A 22270-nucleotide genomic window follows, 5' to 3' on the forward strand; every position below is an offset into this window, starting at 1 on the left:
TGTTGGTTATACAAGGGCAGCTAACCTCAAGAAGAATCAAAAGGTGCTAGAAGCCATTTGGTAAAATCTGGTATTACTCGATTTTAAAACTGAAGCCTTTCAAACTATAACCAGACTCAAAACCCAGATTGAGTTCCTAATTTTTAACTTGATTTCTACTTTAATCCTGTTGATATTATTGTAAATGGGATATTTTCTGGATGTTCCATTGCTAATATAAAGACAATAGCTTCTTGTTGATCACGTGTCTTGCAGCTCTGCTGAATTCTATTACTAGCTCTAATTATTTTGTGTGTATGTATGAATTTATCAGGATTTTATATATAGAAGTTCACTTGTGAATAGAGATAGTTTTACTTTTTTCTTTTTAATTTGATTGTCTTTTTTGCTCCTTCCTCTCCCTCATCGTCGTAGGTGGAATTCACAGTACAGTGTTGCCTAATTTAAAACTTTTACTGTTACTCTTGTGATGGTAGCTATGGCTTTAATAAATACTCTTTTTCATACTGAGGATATGTGTATTTTAACATACGTATTTAAACATAGTCTCTCAATGTATAGAGTTAATTATTATCTACTTATCCTTGCTTGAGTAAGACCTGAACTTGAGAATGAAATTCCTTTTGTACTTGGCAAAAAGCTATCCTATCTCTTAATTCTCAGCACTTTGCAAGGCAGGTGGTATCATTTATTTCAAATTTATGAATGAAGATAGCGAAATTCAGAAAACCTCTCCCTGGCCACTAGGAGGTCATTCCCAGATTTCAAATAAGTGCTTGAGCCTGAGCTCAGGGAGTCTCTGTCATACCATTCTTCTTCTCTTGAAGTAAAACACATTTTAGACTCAGAAAAGTCGCACTGGCTGCTCTGTGCTGTCGCAGTCATTTCTTTCCAGGGATAGTTATCTCTCTTTGTGAAATGAAAATTCTTTTAACAAGTGAAGTTACAGGAGTTGTTAATTCTTTGCTTAAGGGGAAAGTCCTGAAAAATGGTTTACTTCTCTGAAAAGTGGCTCTTCTAGGAAGAAGTAGGCGGCCAGAGTCCTCTGATGAAATCAGTTTCTATAGATGTTTGACCCTGACCTTTAGAATGAGTGGAATTAGGACAATTTAGGCAATTTAGTCTTTGGCATTGCTTCTCTTCTAGATTGAACAGCAGCTTTGGATTTTTGTTCTGCAGATTTATTTTTTCAAAAGGCAGGGTAACAGGAAGAGATGACGAGAGACTTTGGATCTATTGCTTTACTCCCCAAATGTCACCAGTAACCTGGGGCCAGGCCAAATCTGGGAGCCAGAAACACCATGCAGGTCTCCTATGTGATATCAGAGGCCTAAATACTTGGGCCGTCTTCCACTGCCTTTCCGTGTATATTAACAGGGAGCTAGATCAGTAGTGGAGCAGATGGGATTTGAACTAGCACTGCCGGTTTTACAGGCAGCAGCTAAACTTGCTGCGCCACAGTGCCTCCTAGCATCAGACTATTAACCTCATCAGATGGACCTTTCTAGATCATCTTCTCCTTAAAATCCTGTATGTGTTACATGTGAGTTGTGAGGAAAATGTGATAAAATCATGTATTTGTGTTTGTATTGGGTAACGTGTGTGTGTGTTTTGTCATTTAGGTCACTCAGTACCAATAGTTGTATTCCTAATTCACCCAAGTGCTCTTTTTGTGGCTTTTGTGTGAATTAAGTTTATACCATTTACTTTTCCATTTGGTTAGCAAACACTAGACACCTACTCTGTATCGTGTAAGACTCCCTTAATATTTAAAAGCACATGACCCTGCCCTCATGGGAAATTGGAGGCAACAGGTTTACTAATCATTTGAATATTATGTAACAAATATTTCCAGTAGTCGCTATGCACAGGATATAATGATGAACTTTCAAAGCGACATCAGAATCAGATTAGGAGGGTCAGGAAAGGCTTCTTGTCGGGGAGGCGAATCTAGAGATGAATTCTGAGGACTAAAGTGGAACTCAGGAAGTTAGGCACTGAAAGGATGTTGGATGAATGAGAATTATGTGAATCTTGGAGAAGGAAATTTGTAACAAAGGTAGGAAGATAGAAAGGCATGAAATCTGTGGCACATTCAGGGGCTCTGGCAGTAGAATTGGAATTAAGGAAAGGATATACCTGTAGGGGTGTGGGAGGAGTTAAACTAGGTATCTGTCGTTCTGTCTTCAGCCTTTTGAATGCAGCCTCAGTTTGTCGTACTTTTCCCTCCCCCTGCAGTTTATCCTTCACTGGAGTCTGATGAAGATGACCCTGCATTAAAATCTCGACCCAAGAAAAAGAAGAATTCAGATGATGCTCCCTGGAGTCCTAAAGGTGAACCAGGATTCTTTGTCTTAAACTTTAAGGGGGTGGTAAGGGGAAAATATAGGCTGGGGAAAGAAGGATATTTAATATAAGAATACCTGATTCAGTCATTCATTTGTTCATTCTGCAAGCATTTGTTGTATTCAGGCACCATGTTAGGTTCTGGAGTGAAAATCAAGAAAATGCAGAGTTTATGTGATCAGTGCAGCCAAACCAGAGGTAATGGAGCATTGCTTTTGATATTACCTGGTTTCAAATGAAGAAAGAACTCAGATCAGTCTCACAGAGCAGGCGAAGACGTCTGCACATATTGTGATAGCATCAGGTGAAACTCTATAGGGCTTCAGTATTGAGAGCCCATCCCTGAGAAAGGAAAGAAGAATGATCGTTAGGTTAAACATCACATTTAGAAAGTGTTCAAAGAATTTTCTTCTTGCTGACTGATTTTTACATTGGAGGGTATTGAGTAAGCTTTTACTGCTCAACAAACTATTCCAAATGTCGTGGCTTAAAGAATCTACGGTTGGTTATTTCTCATGATTCTTCAGGATGGCTGAGCCATTCTTCGATTTTGGGTCAGCTTGAGTGGAAGCTGGATAAAAACATATTTTTTCTTTTTTCTTTCTTTTTTTTTTTTAAATTCTTCAGTGGTTCTTTATTGCTTTCTGGATAAAAACAACAAGTGCATGAGCCTGACATATAGTTATTTGTGAACTGGTTCTAATTTTTTTCTTTTTTTAACCATGCAGTAATATATTTTACTATATATGAGTTTCCACAATTATTTCTTCAATCTCACCATATACAGACAAAACTAAGTGTGCTGTTTAGCATATTGGGACATACGGACCTGCTCACTGCTTAGAGAAGGGAAAATTATCCCCAGAACCTGCTTAACCAGACCATTTTCTCTGCTGACCTGAGCACATTAAGATGAACTTGATAGACACACTGCCATCCGAAACTTTTGTCAGTACCCTTCACCACCCTTGCCACCATTCTGTACGTTTCAGAAGGAAGACACATTTCCTGCGAGGAACCATTAAACCCCGGTAGATTTTCATCATCAGCTTCTTCTGCAGAACTTTGGGATGTGTTAGTGTTTGAAAGGAAATGTCATGGAAAATCAGACACTGGCCATCTTCAGAAATGTTTCTGGCTGGTGTTTCCTTGCAGATAGTACTCCCGAAGATCTTGTCATCACCAAGCTGGAGTGACCTGAGTGAGGCCTTTCATCTTCCATCTCGGCTTACCTCCTGTATACCATGGCTGGAAAAGCATCTCAGGAGGAGGGAGGAGCCCGGAAGCGGGCAGCGGGTGGATCTGCCTGCTCTTCTAATCCCTCTCCATTTCATTCTTTAAATGTATTGCATCTAAGTCCTGGTGAACTAACCGCTGTTTCTAAACAGGCCATGCCCTCTTCTGGCCCTGTGGTCCAGCTGCTATTTCAGGCTGAAATGACTTCCCTTGCTCCACCTTCAATCCACCTGCAAGTTCCTGGTTGTCTCTAAAGACACATGTCCCGTTTCTCTCTAAAGACTTTCCTGACATCTCTAGGCAGAGCTGCACACAGACACATATTCTAGATAGCACAGTTTTTATATTAACACCCAAGCTGACACACATGTAGACACGATCTCTCACAGCTTCTCTAGGTCCAAAATTTTAGGAGCTACTTGACTCCACAGTTCTGGCATGGGGTTTCTCATGAAGTTCAGTTGGCTATCAGCCAGAGGTACAATATATAATATTCTGAGTGGTCATTTCACTCCAAAGGTTCATTCACACAGCTGGCATATATGTGCTGAGTGTTTCTATAATAGCTTTTCCTTAAAGTAGGGGCAGGGTTTCCAACAGAAAGATAGGAAAAACGTGAATGTGTAAAGCACTCTGCAAACCTCTACTCGTGTCATGGCTGCTACTGTTGCATTGACCAAAAGCAAGCTAAACAGTCAAGGGTTGATTCTAAGGGTGATTAGTAGAATGTACCTTTTGAGAAGACAGGTGCAAAGTCACGTTGCAAAGGAAGATGCTTACAAGGAGATGTCTGCCTTAGAGGATGCTGAGATTTGGGAATTCCTGTTGTTCCAACTGAGCCATATTTGGCATTCCTGGCGTTTTCTTAGGGTTGGTGCAATGGGGCAGCAGGACATTTCAGGGAAGGAATCTCTTAGTTAGCCAACCAACATTTTTTTTTTCTTGCAATTCACGGGTTTTAAAAAATTCAGGCCAATTTTCTGACATTCCTTCCTTTATTTCTTACTGTCTACCTGTATTTTGTCCTGTTGAAGTAAATTTTTCTCAGTAGTATAATAGAAAATTATGAAAATACTAAAAATAGTCAAGTTTTCATGAAGACACTGTCCATAATTCTGCCATCTAGAAATAACCACTGTTAAAATTTTGACATGATTTCCTTTTAGGTTTTTTTCTGTGCATTTTTGTCTTTCTATGGTTGAAATCACACTGTGTATGGAATTGTTTCTTCTGCTTCTTAATTTTGTTTTTTTTGCCTTTTAATCAAAGCACGACGTGTAGCAAATCAAATTGTATGAAGAGTTTAAGATGAAATGGGATGCTCTTGTGCCCCAGCTTTTCCCTCTGAGAATTCTGTTTATTAGACTCTCATGTTTCATTGCTTCTGTTCTTTCTTTCCCTCCTCTGTGGAGTCTTTTTTTCTTCCATACTTTTTTGTTTAAGCCATCAAAGTTGTAACTCTATACATTGATTTGTGATTAACACTCTACATCTACTAGAAATTCACCGTAAAATTAAAAAATAATTAATATACTTGGTGTTTTAGGTTATCCTAAGCATGTTCTTTTTAAAAATTTTTATTATTTTTTTAAGATTTCTTTATTTATGGGCAGTGAATGAACTAATGAAAGATTCTCTCACAGTCTCTCTTTTGCTCTGTTTATCTCTTACTCCTTTTTTAAAAAAAGATTTATTTATTTTTGTTGGAAAGGCAGATATACAGAGAGGAGGAGAGACAGAGAGGAAGATCTTCTATCCGATGATTCATTCCCCAGGTGACCACAACAGCTGGAGCTGAGCCAATCTGAAGCCAGGAGCCAGGAACTTCCTCCAGGTCTCCCACATGGGTGCAGGGTCCCAAGGCTTTGGGCCATCCTCCACTGCTTTCCCAAGCCACAAGCAGGGAGATGAATGGGAAGTGGAGTGGCCAGGATTAAAACTGGCACCCATATGGGATCCTGACACATTCAAGGCTAGGACTTTAGCTGCTGGGCTACTGCACTGGGTCCATCTTTTTTTTTTTTTTTTAAGATTTATTTATACATCTTGCTATAGTTATATATAGAGAGAGGCTAGGGGGAGGGAGGGAGAGATCCTCCATCAAATAGTTCACTCTAAATGGCTGCAATGCCCAGTACTCTGCTAGGTCAAAGCCAGGAACTTCTTCTGGGTCTTCTATGTGGATGTCAGGGGCCCAAGTACTTGATCCATCTTCTGTTTTTCGCAGCTTGTTACCTGGGAGCTGGATCTGAAGTGGAGCAGGCAGGATGTGACTCTGCCCATATGGGCTGCAGGCATCACAGGCACTGGCTCTGTAACACTGCTCCCATGGGCATGTTCTTAAGCCATGGATTATAAAGAATGTGTTTTAGCAGAAATAAAATAGCTATTCCATGGATATTCCTAATTTGCTTTGCTTTTCCTTTAATGTGGGACATTTAAGCTATTGTCAAGTCTCTACAAATAGTGATAACATTTGAGGTAAACATCTTTATGCATAAAGATATCTCTGATTATTTACTTCAGATAAATTCCCATGAACCTTAGAAGGGCCAAAGTGTATGAGGATAAAACCATACAGAATCTTCTTCCCAGCCCTGTTTCACAGCCTTCCAGCTCCCCATCTAGAATCAACCACTGTTTCTTATTTATCCTTTTAGAGGTTGTTTATGTACAAGCAAAATTTTATATATTTATATATATGCACACATATACATATATACACAAACATATCTTTCAAGTTTTGTACTCAAATAGAAGCCTAATTTATCTATTGTTATATGATTTGCTGTACTCAATAATAGATCTTAGAGACTGTTTATGCTCCCACAAGCATAACCATGAGACTGCCTGTTTCCCTACACTCTTGCCAACACAGTTTGTTAATGTGAGTGTTGTTAAAGCTCTTGGTACTAATTGCCAAATTGCTTTCCCGAAAAGTTGTACCAATTTACACTCCCACCAGCCGTGTGTGAGAGAGCCTGTTTATAAAATCCTTTCAGGCCTTGCCTTGCACATATCAGTTGGAAATAGTGTTTGTCTGTGAATAACAGGAAGGGCTGAAGCGTCCTTAGTGAGTGCTTATTCCTCAGGGTCCCAAAGATAGTTATTTTATCTCCCCGCATTGAATCTGAGTTACAGTTGGAGACAAAGAAAAGAACAAGCCTGCTAAACCATGCCTTCCCTAAGGAGTTTTAAGGTTATCTTTTTAAAAATCTACTTTTTGGGGGCCCAGCACAAAAACCTAGTGGCTAAAGTCCTCGCCTTGCATGCACCAGAATCTCATATGGGTGCTGCTTCATATCCCGGTTGCTCCACTTCCCTTCCAGCTTCCTGCTTATGGCCTGGAAAAAGAGTAGAGGATGGTCCAAAGCCTTGGGACCCTGCACCTGCATTGGAGACCTGGAAAAAGCTCCTGGCTCCTGGCTTCGGATAAGCTTAGCTCTGGCCGTTGTGTCCATTTGGGGAGTGAACCAGAGGATGGAAGATCGATCTTTCTGTTTCTCCTTTTCTCTGTAAATCTGACTTTCTAATAAAAAAGAAAGATCTTTAAATACATGCATACATATAATATACATACTTTTTTGCTCGGAAGCCGGATACTGATTTACTCTCCCAAAATGTCTGCAGGCTGCATTAGCCAGCGCTGGGGCTATAAGTAGAAGCCAGGAACTCAATCCAACTCTCCCTTGTAAGTAGCAGGAGCTGTAATTGAGCTATAATTGCCTCTCCTAGAGTCTACGTTACCAACCAGAAAGCTGGAATCAGGAACCCAAACCAGGTGTTGAACCTAGGCACTCCAGTGTGAGACAGTTGAGCTTTCCATCTGGTATGTTTTGGGCTAAATTGTCTGCCTCTACTTCTTAACATCTTGTTTCCTGAAATTATGTCGCAGGATCAAGACTTCCTGTCACAGAAGCCAGTAGATTTTTTTTTAAGACTGTTTTATTTTTATTTGAAAGGTAGAGACAGAGAGAGACTCAGAAACTTCTGTCTCCTGGTTCACTCTCCAAATATCTAAAACAGCCAAAACTGCTGATCTGAAGGCAGGAGCCTGGCGCTTCTTCCAGATCTCCCACATGGGTGCAGTGACCAAAACATTGGTACCATCCTCTGTTGCTTGCCCAGGCCATAGCGAGAATCTGTAGCAGAAGAAGTGGAGCAGGTGGAACACGAACTGGTGGCCACATAGGATGCAGAGTCTTAGTTCACCGTGTCATGGTTTTTATTACTAATCCTTTGTTTTATATCTGTATACAGATATGCCTCAATGTATAATGGAGTTACAACTTAATTAACAGAAAGTTGAAAGTTTCACGATGGGAAACACATTTTAATGCACCCAACTCACCGAACATCATAGCTTAATGAGACCATAGAATATCGTGAGCTATGATCCTGTGGTCAGTTTTGAGCTGTGACTTTGCCATTGTTTACCATTGCAAGAGTGATACATGGTATGTTTTTGGCCCAGAGAAAGGGTCAAAAATCAGAATTCAAAATATCATTCCTTCTAGATGTATTGTTCTCATGCCATTGTAAACAAATCTTAGGTTTAACCATTTTAAATCGGGGAGTGTATAAGTGCACGCACATAGTTTTTAAGGGTATAAATTGCTTATAATAATTTTTCTTCATAAATAAAAGCCCCTGGATATTTCTGTATCAAATATTGGATTTTTTTCACATTGTTTCCTTGAGCAAATAATTAACACATATGTACTTTTAAAAATGATTTATTTATTTTCATTTATTTGAAAGATAGAATTAGGGTAAAGACATGAGATAAGTAGAGAAAGTGATGTTCCATCTACTTGTTTACTCCCAAAATGGTCAAAATGGCCAGGCCTGTGCCTGTTATAAGCTAGGAGCCCAGAACTCCATCCATGTCTCCCACATGAGTAACAGGCCCTGGACACTTGAGTCATCCTCCACTGTTTGCCCAGGTGCATGTGCAGGGAGATGGATCAGAGGTAGAAGAACTATTTAGCATTTGGTGTTGATCAGAGAATCTTAATTGATTGCCTCCCTGAAACTAGGTAACTATTGATACGAGAATCATGTTCTCACTAAGCTAAAATGTTTTCTTTATATTATCTACTGACTCATATCAAGAACTACTTAGAGAACATCTGGCTTGTGCTGCTACCTCACTTATCCAGTGCCTGTTTGTGACTTTGAAAACAACCTACAAAACAACAAGAAAGACACAATTTGAAGTGCCTGTATCCCAAATAAGACTGTCCTGTTTCTGTTCCCAATCCCATCTTCCTCATAATGGGCACCCTGGCAGGCAACAGCTGATGACTCAGTTGGTGAGGTGCCTCACGCATTGGAGACCTAGACTAACTTCTTAGTTCCTGACTTTGACCTGGCATAACCCCTGTGGTTGTGGGCCTTTGGGGAGTGAACCAACACATTGAGGAACTCTCTGCCTCTCTCACTCTCCCCTCCTTCCCCTTCTTTCTATGCTGCTGGAATAAATACACATTTAAGGAACTCAAAAGTACTGATTTACATTTAGCCACAAAATAAGGATTGCTTCCTTAATATGAAGAAGAACATCTATCTTAAAACCAACAGGATGAGACTATAGAGCAGAGCTGCTTTAGATATTTGAATTTTCTAAAATGATATTAAAGTTTGGTATAAAAGTACATGTATATCAATGTATTTCCCAAGCTAGTAACATTTATCATGCTTTATTTTGCTTATTTATTTAATTTGAAAGAGTTACAGAGTTGGGAGAGTTGTTCTTTCATTTTCTGGTTTAGTCCCCATATTGCCCCAACAGCTTGGGCTGGGCCAGGGCCAGGCTAAAGCCAGGATCCTAGAATTCCAATTGGCTCTCTCATATGAATGGTGGGGAATCAGCCAATTGAGCCATCTTCTGCTGCTTATCCAGGCACATTAGCAGGAAGCTGGACTGGAAATGGAGAATAGGGAGTCAAGCTGACACTCCGATAGAATGCTGGTTTTGCAGGTAGCTGCTTAATTATGCCACAATGCTGGCTCTAATTTGTCATATTTTCTTTTTTTTCAAAGATTTATTTAATTTTATTAACAAAGTCAGATATACAGAGAGGAGGAGAGACAGAGAGGAAGATCTTCCGTCCAACAATTCACTCCCCAAGTGGCCGCAACTGGCGGTGCTGCGCCTATACCAAAGTCAGGAACTAGGAACTTCTTTCCAGGTCTCCCATGCGGGTGCAGGGTCCCAAGGCTTTGGGCCGTCCTCCGCTGCTTTCCCAGGCCACAAGCAGGGAGCTGGATGGGAAGTGGAGCTGCTGGGATTAGAACCGATGCCCATAGGGGATCCCAGTGCGTTCAAGGTGAGGACTTTAGCTGCTAGGCCACGGCCCTGGGCCCTAATTTGTCATATTTTCAAAGTGAGTTCTAAAACCAAAAAGGTTGAAACATTCTACTATAGGTGCTTTTATTATAATCAGGAATAAGACAATGTGGCCTCTGCTTTGTAAGTTCTAACCAGTTACATAAGAGTAGATCATGATGTAAGCATCCCACAGGGTGGATATCCTTGTCATTTTTGTTCATCATGCAATCTGTAGTGCCATGCATAGTACCTAGTGCATGAGATACATTTACTAAATGTTTGACAAGTAAAACAAATTGTATTAATTACATAATAGATATAAAAACACGTATGACATGACTATAACATGTTAGAAATCTGTTAGAATTACAAGGAAATCATCTAAAGGTTGTTAGGACTAATAAGAGACATAAATTGATTAATCATTTAATGTAAGCTGGAAATTCAAAAAATAAAAATTATATTAGCAGTGTCCACACTGTTGCATTATGGGTAAAACAGTTGCCTGTGATACATGCCTCCGATATGGGCACTGGTTCAGTCTCAGCTGTTCCACTTCTGATCCAACTCCCTGCTAATGTACCTGGGAAGGCTGTGGAAGATGGCCCACGTGCTTGGACATCTGCAACCACATGGGAGATCTGCAGGAAACTCCTAGCTCCTAACTTTGGCTTGGCACAGCACCAACCCTTGTGGCCGCTGAGAAGTGAACCAGTGGATGGAGCCTGCGTGTGTGTTTCTCTTTCTATTCCGCTTCTCTCCGAGGGATATGAACAGGAAGCTGGATTGTATGTGGAACAGCCAGGACTGGTGTCGATGTGATACGTAAGCACTGTAGGCGGATTTACACAGAGACTGAGGGAGAGAGATCTTGAAGCTACTGGCTCACTCCCCAGATGTTCACAATAGCCAGTAGCCAGGCTGAAGCCAGGAGCCAGGAACCTGGAAGCCCAACTGAGTCTCCCACATGGGTGGCAAGAGCCCAGGCACTTGAGTCATCCTCTGCTGCTTTCCAAGGCATGTTAACAGGAGATGGTTAGGAGTGGAATTGCCAGAACTTGAACCAACACTCCACTGGGATATCAGGGTTGTAAGAAGTAGCCACCGTGCCAACCTGCAACAAAGGAGGTTTTTTTTGTAAGATTTATGTATTTTTATTGCAAAGTCAGATACACAGAGAGGAGGAGAGAGTTCCTCTGTCTGCTGAATCACTCTTCAAGTCGTCACAATGCCTAGAACTGACCTGATCCAAAGGCAGGAGCCAGGGACTTCCTCCAGGTCTCCCACATGGGTGCAGGGTCCCAAGGCTTTGGGCCGTCCTCGACTGCTTTCTAGGCCACAGGCAGGAAGCTGGATGGGAAGCGGGGCCGCCGGGGTTAAAACCAGCACCCATGTGGGATCCCGGTGCGTGCAAGGCAAGGACCCCAGGCACCAAGCCACTGCGACAGTCCCAACAAAAGAGTTTTAGAATTTATTTATTTTGATTGGAAAGTCAGATTTACAGAGAGAAGGGAGAAACAGAAAGGTTTTCCATTCTCTGGTTCACTCCCCAAGTGGCCACAATAGCCAGACCTGAGCTGATCTGAAGCCAGGAGCCAAGAGCTTTTTCCAGGTCTCCAATGCGTGGGTGCAGGATCCCAAGGACTTCAGGCATTCTCCACTGCTTTCCCAGGACACAAGCAGGGAGCTGAATGGGAAGCGGAGCAGCCAGGATATGAACCGGCATCCATATGGAATCCTGCTGCATGCAAGGCAAGGATTTTGGCTACTAGGCTATCGTGTTGGGCTCAGCAAAGAAGTTTTAAATCAACACTACCACCTTGTTTTGTTTTCTGTGATGTTATTTTTTCTTTAAAAATAGTACACGCCTGGGGGCCTGGCGCGGTGGCATAGCAGCTAAAGTTCTTGCCTTGAACGCGCCCTACAGGAAGCTATATGGGCACTGGTTTCTAATTCCGGCAGCTCCACTTCCCATCCAGCTCCCTGCTTGTGATTGGGAAAGCAATTGAGGACGGCCCAAAGCCTTGGGACCCTGCACCCGCGTGGGAGACCGGGAAGAAGTTCCAGGTTCCTGGCTTCGGATCGATGCAGCACCGGCCGTTGCGCTCACTTGGGGAGTGAATCGTTGGACGGAAGATCTTCCTCTCTGTCTCTCCTCCTCTCTGTATATCTGACTTTGTGATAAAAATAAATAAATCTTTAAAACAAAAATAGTACAGTGAACTTCTCTGTACCTTCCAGTGCAAATGAACAGTCGGATTTTGTCATATTTACCTCCCTCACTTTCCTGTTTATAAGAAAATATTTCCTCATTTAAAGCAATCCCCAGATATAATTTCAATTCCACCATGTGTTCCGCTGTGCATTTTAAAAAAATAGACGTTTCTTCACATAACCACACACCTGTTATCATACAAAATGAAGTTAGTTATTACTTACTTTTCCTTGATGCTAGCTCACTTCCTGTCCATAATCAAACTTGCTGCACATTTACCAAAGAAAGGTCACTTTCAAATGTGTTTGCTTAGGTTAGCATTGAACTCAGCACTGTCCACACAGCATTTGATAGCCATACCTTTTAAATCTTGGTCAATCTAGAGCTGGCCCTCCCACTTTTTATCTGCACTGTTGATTTGTTGTAGAAACTGATACAATTGTCCTTCAACATGTGTTTTGGAGGAGACATTCAGAGCATAACAGTGTGTGGGTGAATAAGCTTGGGGAGACAAATAGGGCAGAGAGAAGGAGTCCGAACAATCTTAAATGCCAGTTCAGGGAGGTTACCGTTGGTTCTTTAGTCAGTGTGTTCTTCGGGCATGGGCGAAGTGGCTTTTTACCTGAAAGAAAGCAAAAGCTGGAAGCAGGAAGAACAGTGAGCAAGTTCCTTTGGGGTACTTGAATGTGGGAAATACGGTTGGCATTCAAGTAGCTGTCTACAAGAGTAACGCCTTCTCGTCATGTTTCCCCTGCAGCCCGTGTGACCCCTACCCTGCCAAAGCAGGATCGTCCCGTGCGTGAAGGAACCCGGGTGGCCTCCATTGAGACAGGCTTGGCTGCTGCAGCGGCAAAACTGGCTCAGCAGGTAAGTCCTGGCGTTGCCGGCACTGCTACCATGGACTCGGTTCCATTTCAGATCTCAGATTTTCAGGCTGACGGAATGCCAATGCTATCTCAGTGGAGAATGGGTAACCTTTGATCTCTATCCTTGGCAATATCCTTGTCCTTGCCTAAATCCTTCCTGTCCCATCTCAATGACAGGCTAGCTCCACAGGTTATGTAATTCACATGATTTAGCTAGGGAAAATACGAGACCAGAGAAAACTCCTTGCTGATCTCACCTTTCAGCGTGTGTAAAAAAATTCTCTCAGGTAAGAAGGATCACAAAATCCAGATGAAGCTGCAAAGAGGTGACTCAGGACTGGGTACACCCAGGTTCTTAGCCGCTCATCAGTGTTAGAATTTGGCCTATTAGGGAGTATTCTTGTCCCCATGATTAAGCATATTATCGCTTTGATCTTTACTCCCTGACTCTGAAGAAAACGTTACCCACCACTTTTTGTTCTAAAGTGCAAAGTTCACCTCTAAGCAGTACCAAGTATTCTTTTTTAAAAGATAATTTTTATTGGAAAGGCAGATTCACAGAGAGAAGGAGAGACAGAGAGGAAGATCTTTCATCCTCTGATCGCTCCCCAAGTGGCTGCAGCAGCTGGAATTGAGCCTATTTTGAGCCAGGAGCTTCTTCCGGCTCTCCCACATGGGGGCAGGAGCCCAAGCTTTTGGACCATTCCTACTGCTTTCCCAGGCCATGAGCAAGGATCTGGATTGGAAGCGGAGCCACTGGGACATCCCACATGGGATCCCGGTGCTTGAAGGGAGAGTATTAGCCAGTCGAGCTGTTGTGCTGGGCTCTACAAAATTCTTTAACACACAGTGTGCTTAGCAATCCCACAAGTATTTGGAGGTGAATCTTCTGGCTCTTACAGCATCTCCTTAGCTCTTCCTGCCACATACTGTATTGCTTTGAGCATTATGAGACATTTGTATGTCAGGGGTTTCCATGATTGTCTCATATCATTCATCCAATAGCCCTGTTCAGTGGGGGATATTTTCATTATTTTGCAGGTGAAGAAAATGAGGCTTTGAGAAGTCTAGGATAATGCAGACCGTAAATGGAAGAAACAGAGTCAGACTAATATCTTATAACTTCAAATTTTGTTACCTGTTATTTAAATAAAATTTAAATAGTTAACTGCTAATATATATTTACTAATTATACCCTATTTAAATAAAATTTAATAGAATGATGTCTTCATATTCTCTTTTACGGAGGTCTTGAATTGCTTAGACATGGCTCAGAGACCCTTATTGGAGGAGCAAGTAGTGACCAGGCGTGCCATGCGGCCCTTCTTTGACCCGAACTTTTATTTATTTTACATACCCCGGTTCTGTGGAAGATGTGATCTGAAGAAAAGCGATGCTGCTTTTCAAATAAAACACTGATTAAAGGTGTGAAATAGTGCCTTCTAAGGCACTCACTTATGCTTAGGTTGATCAGGGATTATCTCAAGAAGTTGTTCTGAAATTGGTAAGGGATTTTATAGGCTGTTATTTATAAGCAGCAGAGCAGCATTCCAGAAGAGAATTCCTTGATGCAATACACAAGACCCCGCTTAATCACCTCTGATCACCTCTGTTTCCTGACAGTCTGCCAGGCCCTCAAACACACATCCATTACACCAACCACACTGCACCATAGTACCCATAGTAACTCAGTGTATCAGATTGTCTGTTGCATTGTACCTCTCCACAAGCTCTTCTTTGTGTCCCTCAAAGGCCTTTCCTAGCAACCCTCCACACCTCCTGGTACCACTTTGAGTGGCTTTCTTCTGTGCTTCCATAAAGTTCGTGATACTTAAAATCATAAGTATACATTTCTGGGTCCCTTTGTAAATTGCAGGTGCTTCAAGAATGGAAACGTTTAATTCAACTTTGTATCCTCACCACGATAAACCCATTAGTCAGGGTTGGGGTTAGAGAATAAGTGACCTTTCTAGATCGGAGGCTTCATTGTAGGGAGTGGGATAAAATAAGTCACATTAGCAGAATTTTAAATTTTGTAGCCAGCTTGCCTGTGTTTGAATCCTACCTCTACCACATGGACAAGTTACTAAATTTCTCTTTGTTTCAGTTTCTTCATAGATTTTTGTCTAGGATTAAATGAAAAATCTTCTCTATAAACTCTTAGAATAGCATTTGGTAATAAAGTAACTGCTATAGGCATGGTAGCATTCATCATTATCATTGTGGGTTGGCTAGCAATAAGCAGCCACACTGAGAAGACCATGGGTGTCAGGTTAGGGAGTTGGAGTTGGCTGAGAACCTACTAACAGCGTTTTGAGCAAGAGAATTGGCAAGTGGTACTTACTGTGAGATATTCCAGTCATGCAAGGAAGTATCTGGATAAATATATGTCTAAGATGTTGGCAGAAAAGGTAGAAAAATCTAGGCTAAATGATCTAGATATGAAGAGACAATTTCTGGAGCCAGATTAGAGAAAAGGGAAAAGGAATGTTCTTTCTGTTATGGATAGAATAGAACATATAGACTAGCAGTGTGGCTGGGAGGAGATGTGCCGAAGCTGTGTGACTTCAGGCTCAATCACATTCTCCACTTCCTGTTCCTGTAATCTGGGGAGAATGAAATAGATTCTCTGCCACGGTTTCTTCATTCTTAACATGGGATTATAATTCTTATTTCTGATAGGTTTTTTCAAAGATTTATTTATTTTTATTACAAAGTCAAATATACAGAGAGGAGAGATAGAAAGCTCTTCCATCCATTGGTTCACTCCCCTAATGGCTACAATGGCCAGAGCTGAGCCAATCCAAAGCCAGGAGCCAGGGGCTGCTTCTGGGTCTCCCACATGTGTGCAGGGTCCCAAGGCTTTGGGCCGTCCTTGACTGCTTTTCCAGGCCACAAGCATGGAGCTGGATGGGAGGTGGAATAACCGGGATATGGACTGATACCATATGGGATCCCGGCGATTGTAAGGTGATGACTTTAGCCATTAGGCTACCGCGCTTGGCCCTATTTTTGGTGTTTTATGAGTGTTAGTTAAATAAATATAGAATAGTGCCCATATGTATTGCTATTAGTCTCATGATCCAGAAATGTCTGTGATAGCCATGGACTTGACTATCCAATCTTCTGAAGGCAAGAGTAGGCTCAAGGTGCCAAGAGAAGGCATTAATGTATATGTTTCCTTCCCCACTGATGTATATGTCTCATTCCCTTCTGAAATGTTAGTCTGTTGGCTTCATAGTCTGTGAGGCTATGTAGCATTTCAGAAGGTTAAGTTGTTCCTGTGCTCTCAGCACCACCTTTCCAGGTTCTTGGAGCTGGAGATGCCATTATGCAGCTATTCACTGTGGAGTGAATAGCAGATACATAGATCAGTAGTTGGATGAAATCCAAGATATCAGGAAAAGTGACACAACTCCTCAGGACTCTCTCCCATGCAGAATTGAGGGGTTTTTCTTGTTGTTGTTTGTTTTTTTAAATTTGATGACCTGGCGAATTTTCAAGTTCTTTGTAAAAGGAAAAGGACAAATAAAAAGTACAAACATTGTGGTGTCGTAGCTTATGCCACCAATCAGAATACCTGCCTCGGGGTGACAATGATGGACTGAGTCCCAGCTATTCCGCTTCTAATCCAGGCCCTGTTAATGTGCCTGGAGAGCAGGGGATGATAGCTCAAATACTTGAATCCCTGTTATCAATGTGATAAGACCCTAATGGGGTCCTTGACTCCTGGCTTTGGCCAGGCTCAGCCCCAGCTGTTGTGGCCATTTGGGGAGCGAACCAACAGAGGGGAGATCCGTCTTTTTCCCTTTCCCTGTCTTCTTCCTTCTCCCTCTCCCCCTTTCCTCTTCTCCATCACCCTGCTTTTTAAATAGAGAAGTATTTTTAGCATGAAGCATCAAAAAATGAAGATAAGCCATTTTAAGGGGTAAATACATGCTATATTTTTATGCCATGTTAATTCCTCCCTACAATTTTGGAAAGCAGATATTCTAACCATACTTTAGAAGTGAGGTGGGCGAGATTTGGAAAAATTAGTAACTTCAACAAAGATCATCCAATTTGGGGAGCATAATCCTTGATTTGAATCTAAGTTTACCACATTCCAAAACAAATGTTTAATGTATTTTAGTATGTTTATTGGAAAGGCAGATTTACAAAGAGAAGGAGAGACCTAAAAATCTTCTGGTTTACTGGTTGACTCCCCAAATGGCTGCTAATGGCCAGAACTGAGCCAGTCTGAAACTATGAGCCAGGAGCTTCTTCTGAGTCTCCCATCTGGGTGCAGGGTCCCGAGGCTTTGTGACATTCTCTGCTACTTTCCCAGGCCACAGGCAGGGAGCTGAATGGGAAGTGGAGCTGCTGGGACACCAGCTGGCATCCATATGGGATTCCAGCATGTGCAAAGCAATGATTTAGCCACTGAGCCAAGGCGTCAGGCCCCAAAACTACTAATATTTCTACCTTTGATACTTTATTTTGAGAAGTTTGCAGGATGTTTCTTTAGATAGACCTACTTTAGCTTGTGAGGTTTTTGGCTCAAGTTTAATGTCGCTGCACCTCTGTATTCTCATCAGTGACGTTTATTCTTAGAAGTGTTAAATAAGATAAAGTATCTAAAGTCGCTTAACTCCTGGTGAAAACTGGCTATTGTTAGAAATATCCATGATCTACCTCATCAGTGACAAGGCCAGGACCGAAGCTGAAGTCTCCGAACTCATCTTACAGTTCTCTTGCCAGTGTGCTAATCAGTGGTAGTGATGACTTAAGGTCGATGGTACTAAGGAGATCACTTCAGGGATTGGAAGGCCTCTGTATTGCGTGTGCATACAGGCTTGACTTGGTAGGGATGGGAAGTAGGTGATGGGTTGCACAGCCACATAATTATCTTGGAAATAGTCTCTTTTGTTCCAATCCTAAGTCTTTCCCACTTGGTTTGTATTTCAGGAGTTACAGAAGGCCCAAAAGAAGAAATACATCAAGAAGAAGCCTTTGCTGAAGGAGGTAGAACAGCCTCGCCCTCAAGACACCAATATCAATGTGACAGTACCAGCCCCAACTCTGGCTGCTGTTCCCCCACCTCCCACCTCTTCTTCACCCCTGCCTCCTCCTGAACCCAAACAAGAGCCTCTGTCAGGAAGTCTTGCTGACCACGAGTATACTGCTCGTCCTAATGCTTTTGGCATGGCCCAGGCAAACCGCAGCACCACACCTATGGCCCCCGGCGTCTTCTTGACCCAACGGCGCCCTTCAGTTGGCTCCCAGAGCAATCAGACAGGACAAGGTACAACTGCCATATTTTTGAAGAACTGAGAGGGATGTCAGGGCCACCTGTTCTAAACCCTAGGTGTTCTAATAGGTGAGAACATCAGGGAAGAATGCTGAAGGCCATTCTAAGGTGCTTGTACTGATCTTAATCTCATGGGCCATGGTGAGGCATTGACTGATTTTAGATTTTAAGTAGAGACAAGATCAAGTTTGGTTTTAGAAAGATCCTGCTAGTGACCATATTAGAGGGTAGATAAGAGGTAGGAATTCTGGGAAGGAAACAGAAGGATATTCAAAATATTTATGGAAAATGTGTATTATGATCTACATAATACATAAGGGGGGAAGGGTCTCTGCCAGTATGACCTCAATAATAGATGGTCAGTAATTCTTAAGGTCACATTATTCCATCCTTACCATCAAATTAGCAAACGTTTATGTACCAAAATAAGTTTATATTTTAATTCTACATTCTGCAAACTTTTTGAAGTGCCCTTGTACCCAGGTTCAGGCAGAAGTGAAGAAAAGCTGGGGCTGAATGGAGAGGGAGGAGATAAAAGATGGAGAGGGTCAGCTGGGGCATGGGGAAAAAGAGGCAAGAGACAGGGTGCTCAAGTCCACTTTTCCTTCACATTGATCCTCAAAGCTGGGTGCCTAGAGTGTGCAGTTAAGCATGCCGAGGTTAGTGTAAATGGTGGGTGTTGATGAGACTATCATTAAGCCAACTAAGAGTGCGTGGAAGCGCATTTGCCTCCCTGCAGAATTTCAGAAGGAAAATGCGACCAAAAAGATCCATCAGGAAAACCAAGCAAACTGTAAGTAGGGACTGTGTAGTTGTGTCAGGAGATGTGAGGAGGAAGAGGTAGGATGCATGGTGTTGAATGGAAGTGATTAAGGAGGGTTTCTTGCCCATCAAGGCTGAAGGATGAGAGGCTTTGTGACCAGAGACAGGAGGAGGGGTGACATGAGGATAGCTGGTGCTTGTGTTGGTGATGATGCCCTTGCCATACCCCTTGCTTACTTTTCCCTTCCCCCACAGGAAAGCGTCCCAAAAAGGGCCTGGCCACAGCAAAGCAGAGACTCGGCCGTATCCTGAAAATCCACAGAAATGGCAAACTACTTCTGTGAACTTGTTTATGTCCCACCTCTCACCCTTACGCCCCCATTGCCTTCTCCGTTGTCAACTCTCGGGGCACTCCTGGATCCTGTCTGCCCTGGACAAGGTGCTGAGGTGCACAGTCCTGCTTTCTTTGGACTGACCAAAGGCACGGACTACCCCCACAAACCCCTTCCTCCAGTTACTCCCAAATCCTTCCCCACTTCCGCTGGAGCATCCTGCCTTCTTCTCTCCATACCCTGGGTATCAGGGAAATAGAAAAGTTTTCTGGCTGAGTAGAGCCCACTTTTCTCGTCCTCCAACCCAGGTAGCTTCTACTGGCTTTGTCTGTCATTTACTTTTGCCCCCCAATCCCAGCCTGTCCCGGAGTTGGACGACAGGATGTAGAGAATCATGAGAAGAGAGCTTGTACCCTCCGTGTTTCCCTGACCATGAAGTAGGAGGTCCCAGTGCTCAGTACTTGCTGCAACTCAAGTCCTTTTCCGGAAGCCTGTCCACCTCTGTCGATTCTTGCTTTCTTTTCCTCCCAATCCAGTGGATGTGCCCTGCCTCCAAACTTGTTCCTGAGAGAAGGCTATGGTCTCTGCCCCCTCTTGCCAAAACTACATGGAAATAAAGAGGAGGGCCTAATTTCTTCTTACTGCCCCCCACCCCCCGTGGGCCGTTTCCAGATGTGGTCTACAAAGGCCAGCTTCACTTTTCCTTGGGGAAAAAAAGAAGATGCCTGTCACTTTTACATGGGACAAGAACAGACACCCAAGCCTTTGACCATGATTTTGTGGCCCATTGGAAGAAGTTATTTTTGACTGGCTATATTTGAACGCCCTTGTCCCTGGTGAACTCCAGGGATTGCCTGGATTTTGAGGTTCCGCAGAACATGATCCACGTACCTGTTGCTGGGCTCCAGCAGATGCAAACCATCTCCCAGCAACCTGAAAGTACCTGCCACTGAAGCACACAACCTATTCCCTCCAGCTATACCAGAGTCCAGCCTGGACCTTCCAGAGGGTGCGGCAGGACAGCCCACCTGTGGGAAACTCCATGCCTTGTTCCCCAATTGAGGTCTCCGTTTGAAGAAAACTCCAGGACTCGCATTTTCACTTCTGGGTTTTTGCACTACTAAGCAACAGATCAGCTCAACATCCAAGCAATGAATGTACAGATGGGCCAGTCATGAGCCCAAGCCCAGAAGAGACACTCACATATGAAGAAAAGCAGACCATTTGATGATCCTCCCTACCCTGCCTTCCCTTTCCTCTGTGGATTGTCTCCATTGTCCAGGCAGTGCCCCTGCCTCCCTTCTGTCTTGTCTGACTGGCAATCTGGACTTCATGGAGAACCCCCTTCCCCTCCATTTGGACACTGTCCAAATGGAGTGTGTCCGTGCTCTTCACCCTCACTCCAAGCTCGCCCCAGCTTGCTCAGTGCTTCTGGGGAATTGAACAGCTACCATGCAGGCCACAGGGAATTTGTGAGGCTTCCTTTGTGTTCGTTGTGTCTCTAGTTTGTCTTTCTTTTCTCCAAAGCATCAACTCTGCTCTCCTTCCTTGGAATCAGGGGTCCCTTAGCTCATTTGCTTTTTCTGCTTTGGGGACCCCAGGGGCCAAGCAGTCCTCCATCTAGTCACACCAAAGGCAAAAAGCCTGGCTACCTCCCCCCTCCCCAGCACATGAGGTCCGACTTCCCTCCCCCCTATTCCTACCCAGCCTTGCTTATCTTGGGGATTTCAAAGGAGCAAAGAGGAGTGAGGGGAGGGCAGGAGAAGCTTCTGTCCCTGTGTAGGCAACTGCCCGACTGCCTGACTAGGCGCTGGCTGCTATAACGAAGACCAGGTCCCCAGCCCATTTGCCCGTTAACACCCACTCTCGATCTTTCAGAAGGCAGCTAATTGCTCGCAAATCCCCTGGTTCCAGGCCTCTTTTCCTTCTGTTTCTTTGTTAGAAGTTTCTGTGGAGCTGAATCCCAGCCTCTCTTTGACTGGGTTGTACTTAGTTTAGTTGGGTTCTCAGAGCCTCCTGTTTTGTTGTTTTGTGTTATTTCCAATGAAAAACCAAGTTTACCCTCAGAGTTATGCTTTTCCAAAGAGGCTGGTGATTTTTGTTTCTGTTTTCATTTTTTTTTTTTTAATGTTCCAGGTTCTAAGTGAAGTGAGTTGGAGAGGGGGTTGGAAAGTGGTAGTAACCAAGGGTTAGAACATGATGAAATTGTTACCTCTGATCTCCAATCCTCAACAGAGAGCTGAGAGTTGGATAAGAGGGCAGGGAGAGAGGATTTCTATTCATCTTTAATATATTTTTACAAACAAAGCAAACAATTTAAAAACAAGCCCACCGCTTCTGTACATGTCTAAATATATTTTTAGAAGTGGGTAGGATTGTGAATTTCTGATGCAGGGCCTTTTTATAAATAGGTTAGCGTAGCATCATCTGGACTTCTTGTTTTTCCCGTTTTTTTTTTTCTTATGTTGTGTTACTAATGTAATTTATATTTTTTTTAGATCCTCCCTTTCCTATAGAGATAAAAGTGATTTATCTTGGCAATTGCTTTGCTTGGCATTCTTTTCTTTTTTCTCTCTCTTTTTTTTTTTTTTTTTGTTTCATTTTGGTTTTGTTGGTGGTAATGTGTGGGGTCCAGGTTTGTATTCTCTTTGTCTCTCTAAGCAAGTTGTCAGTAGACACTTTCCTGGTGCCTTGTGCCTGATGTGGGAAAGGAGCAGGATCCTTGCTCTGGGGAAGGACGACATGTTCACACACCTGAAGCAGATAATCAGAAGAGGCCTGACAAATTCAGTGAAAGACTCCATAGCTTCCATGAAGAAGCTGTTTATACTGGCTACACTTGTGTCCTTCTGTGACTGGGATTTTTTTTTTTTTTATGTTCTTTAACAT

The 22270-nt window shown here is 42.8% G+C and overlaps 1 protein-coding gene across 6 annotated transcripts in view; it reads left to right on the forward strand.

Annotated features, from left to right (window-relative positions):
• Window positions 1-21926, forward strand: part of PHF8 (PHD finger protein 8) — an 86412-nt gene extending 64486 nt beyond the window's left edge. For 5 of the 6 annotated variants that reach the window (XM_058658228.1, XM_058658230.1, XM_004598306.2 and 2 more), the window contains 4 exons: window positions 2239-2334; window positions 12889-12998; window positions 17945-18281; window positions 19305-21926. In XM_058658228.1, coding sequence (XP_058514211.1) covers window positions 2239-2334; window positions 12889-12998; window positions 17945-18281; window positions 19305-19393 — 632 coding nt within the window. In that variant the 3' untranslated portion in view covers window positions 19394-21926. The remainder of the gene's footprint in view (window positions 1-2238; window positions 2335-12888; window positions 12999-17944; window positions 18282-19304) is intronic. The other variant, XM_058658231.1, reaches the window with a different exon arrangement.
• Window positions 21927-22270: the final 344 nt, after the last annotated feature.

This window comes from Ochotona princeps, chromosome X (genome assembly GCF_030435755.1).
Source record: "Ochotona princeps isolate mOchPri1 chromosome X, mOchPri1.hap1, whole genome shotgun sequence".
Lineage (NCBI taxonomy): Eukaryota > Metazoa > Chordata > Mammalia > Lagomorpha > Ochotonidae > Ochotona > Ochotona princeps.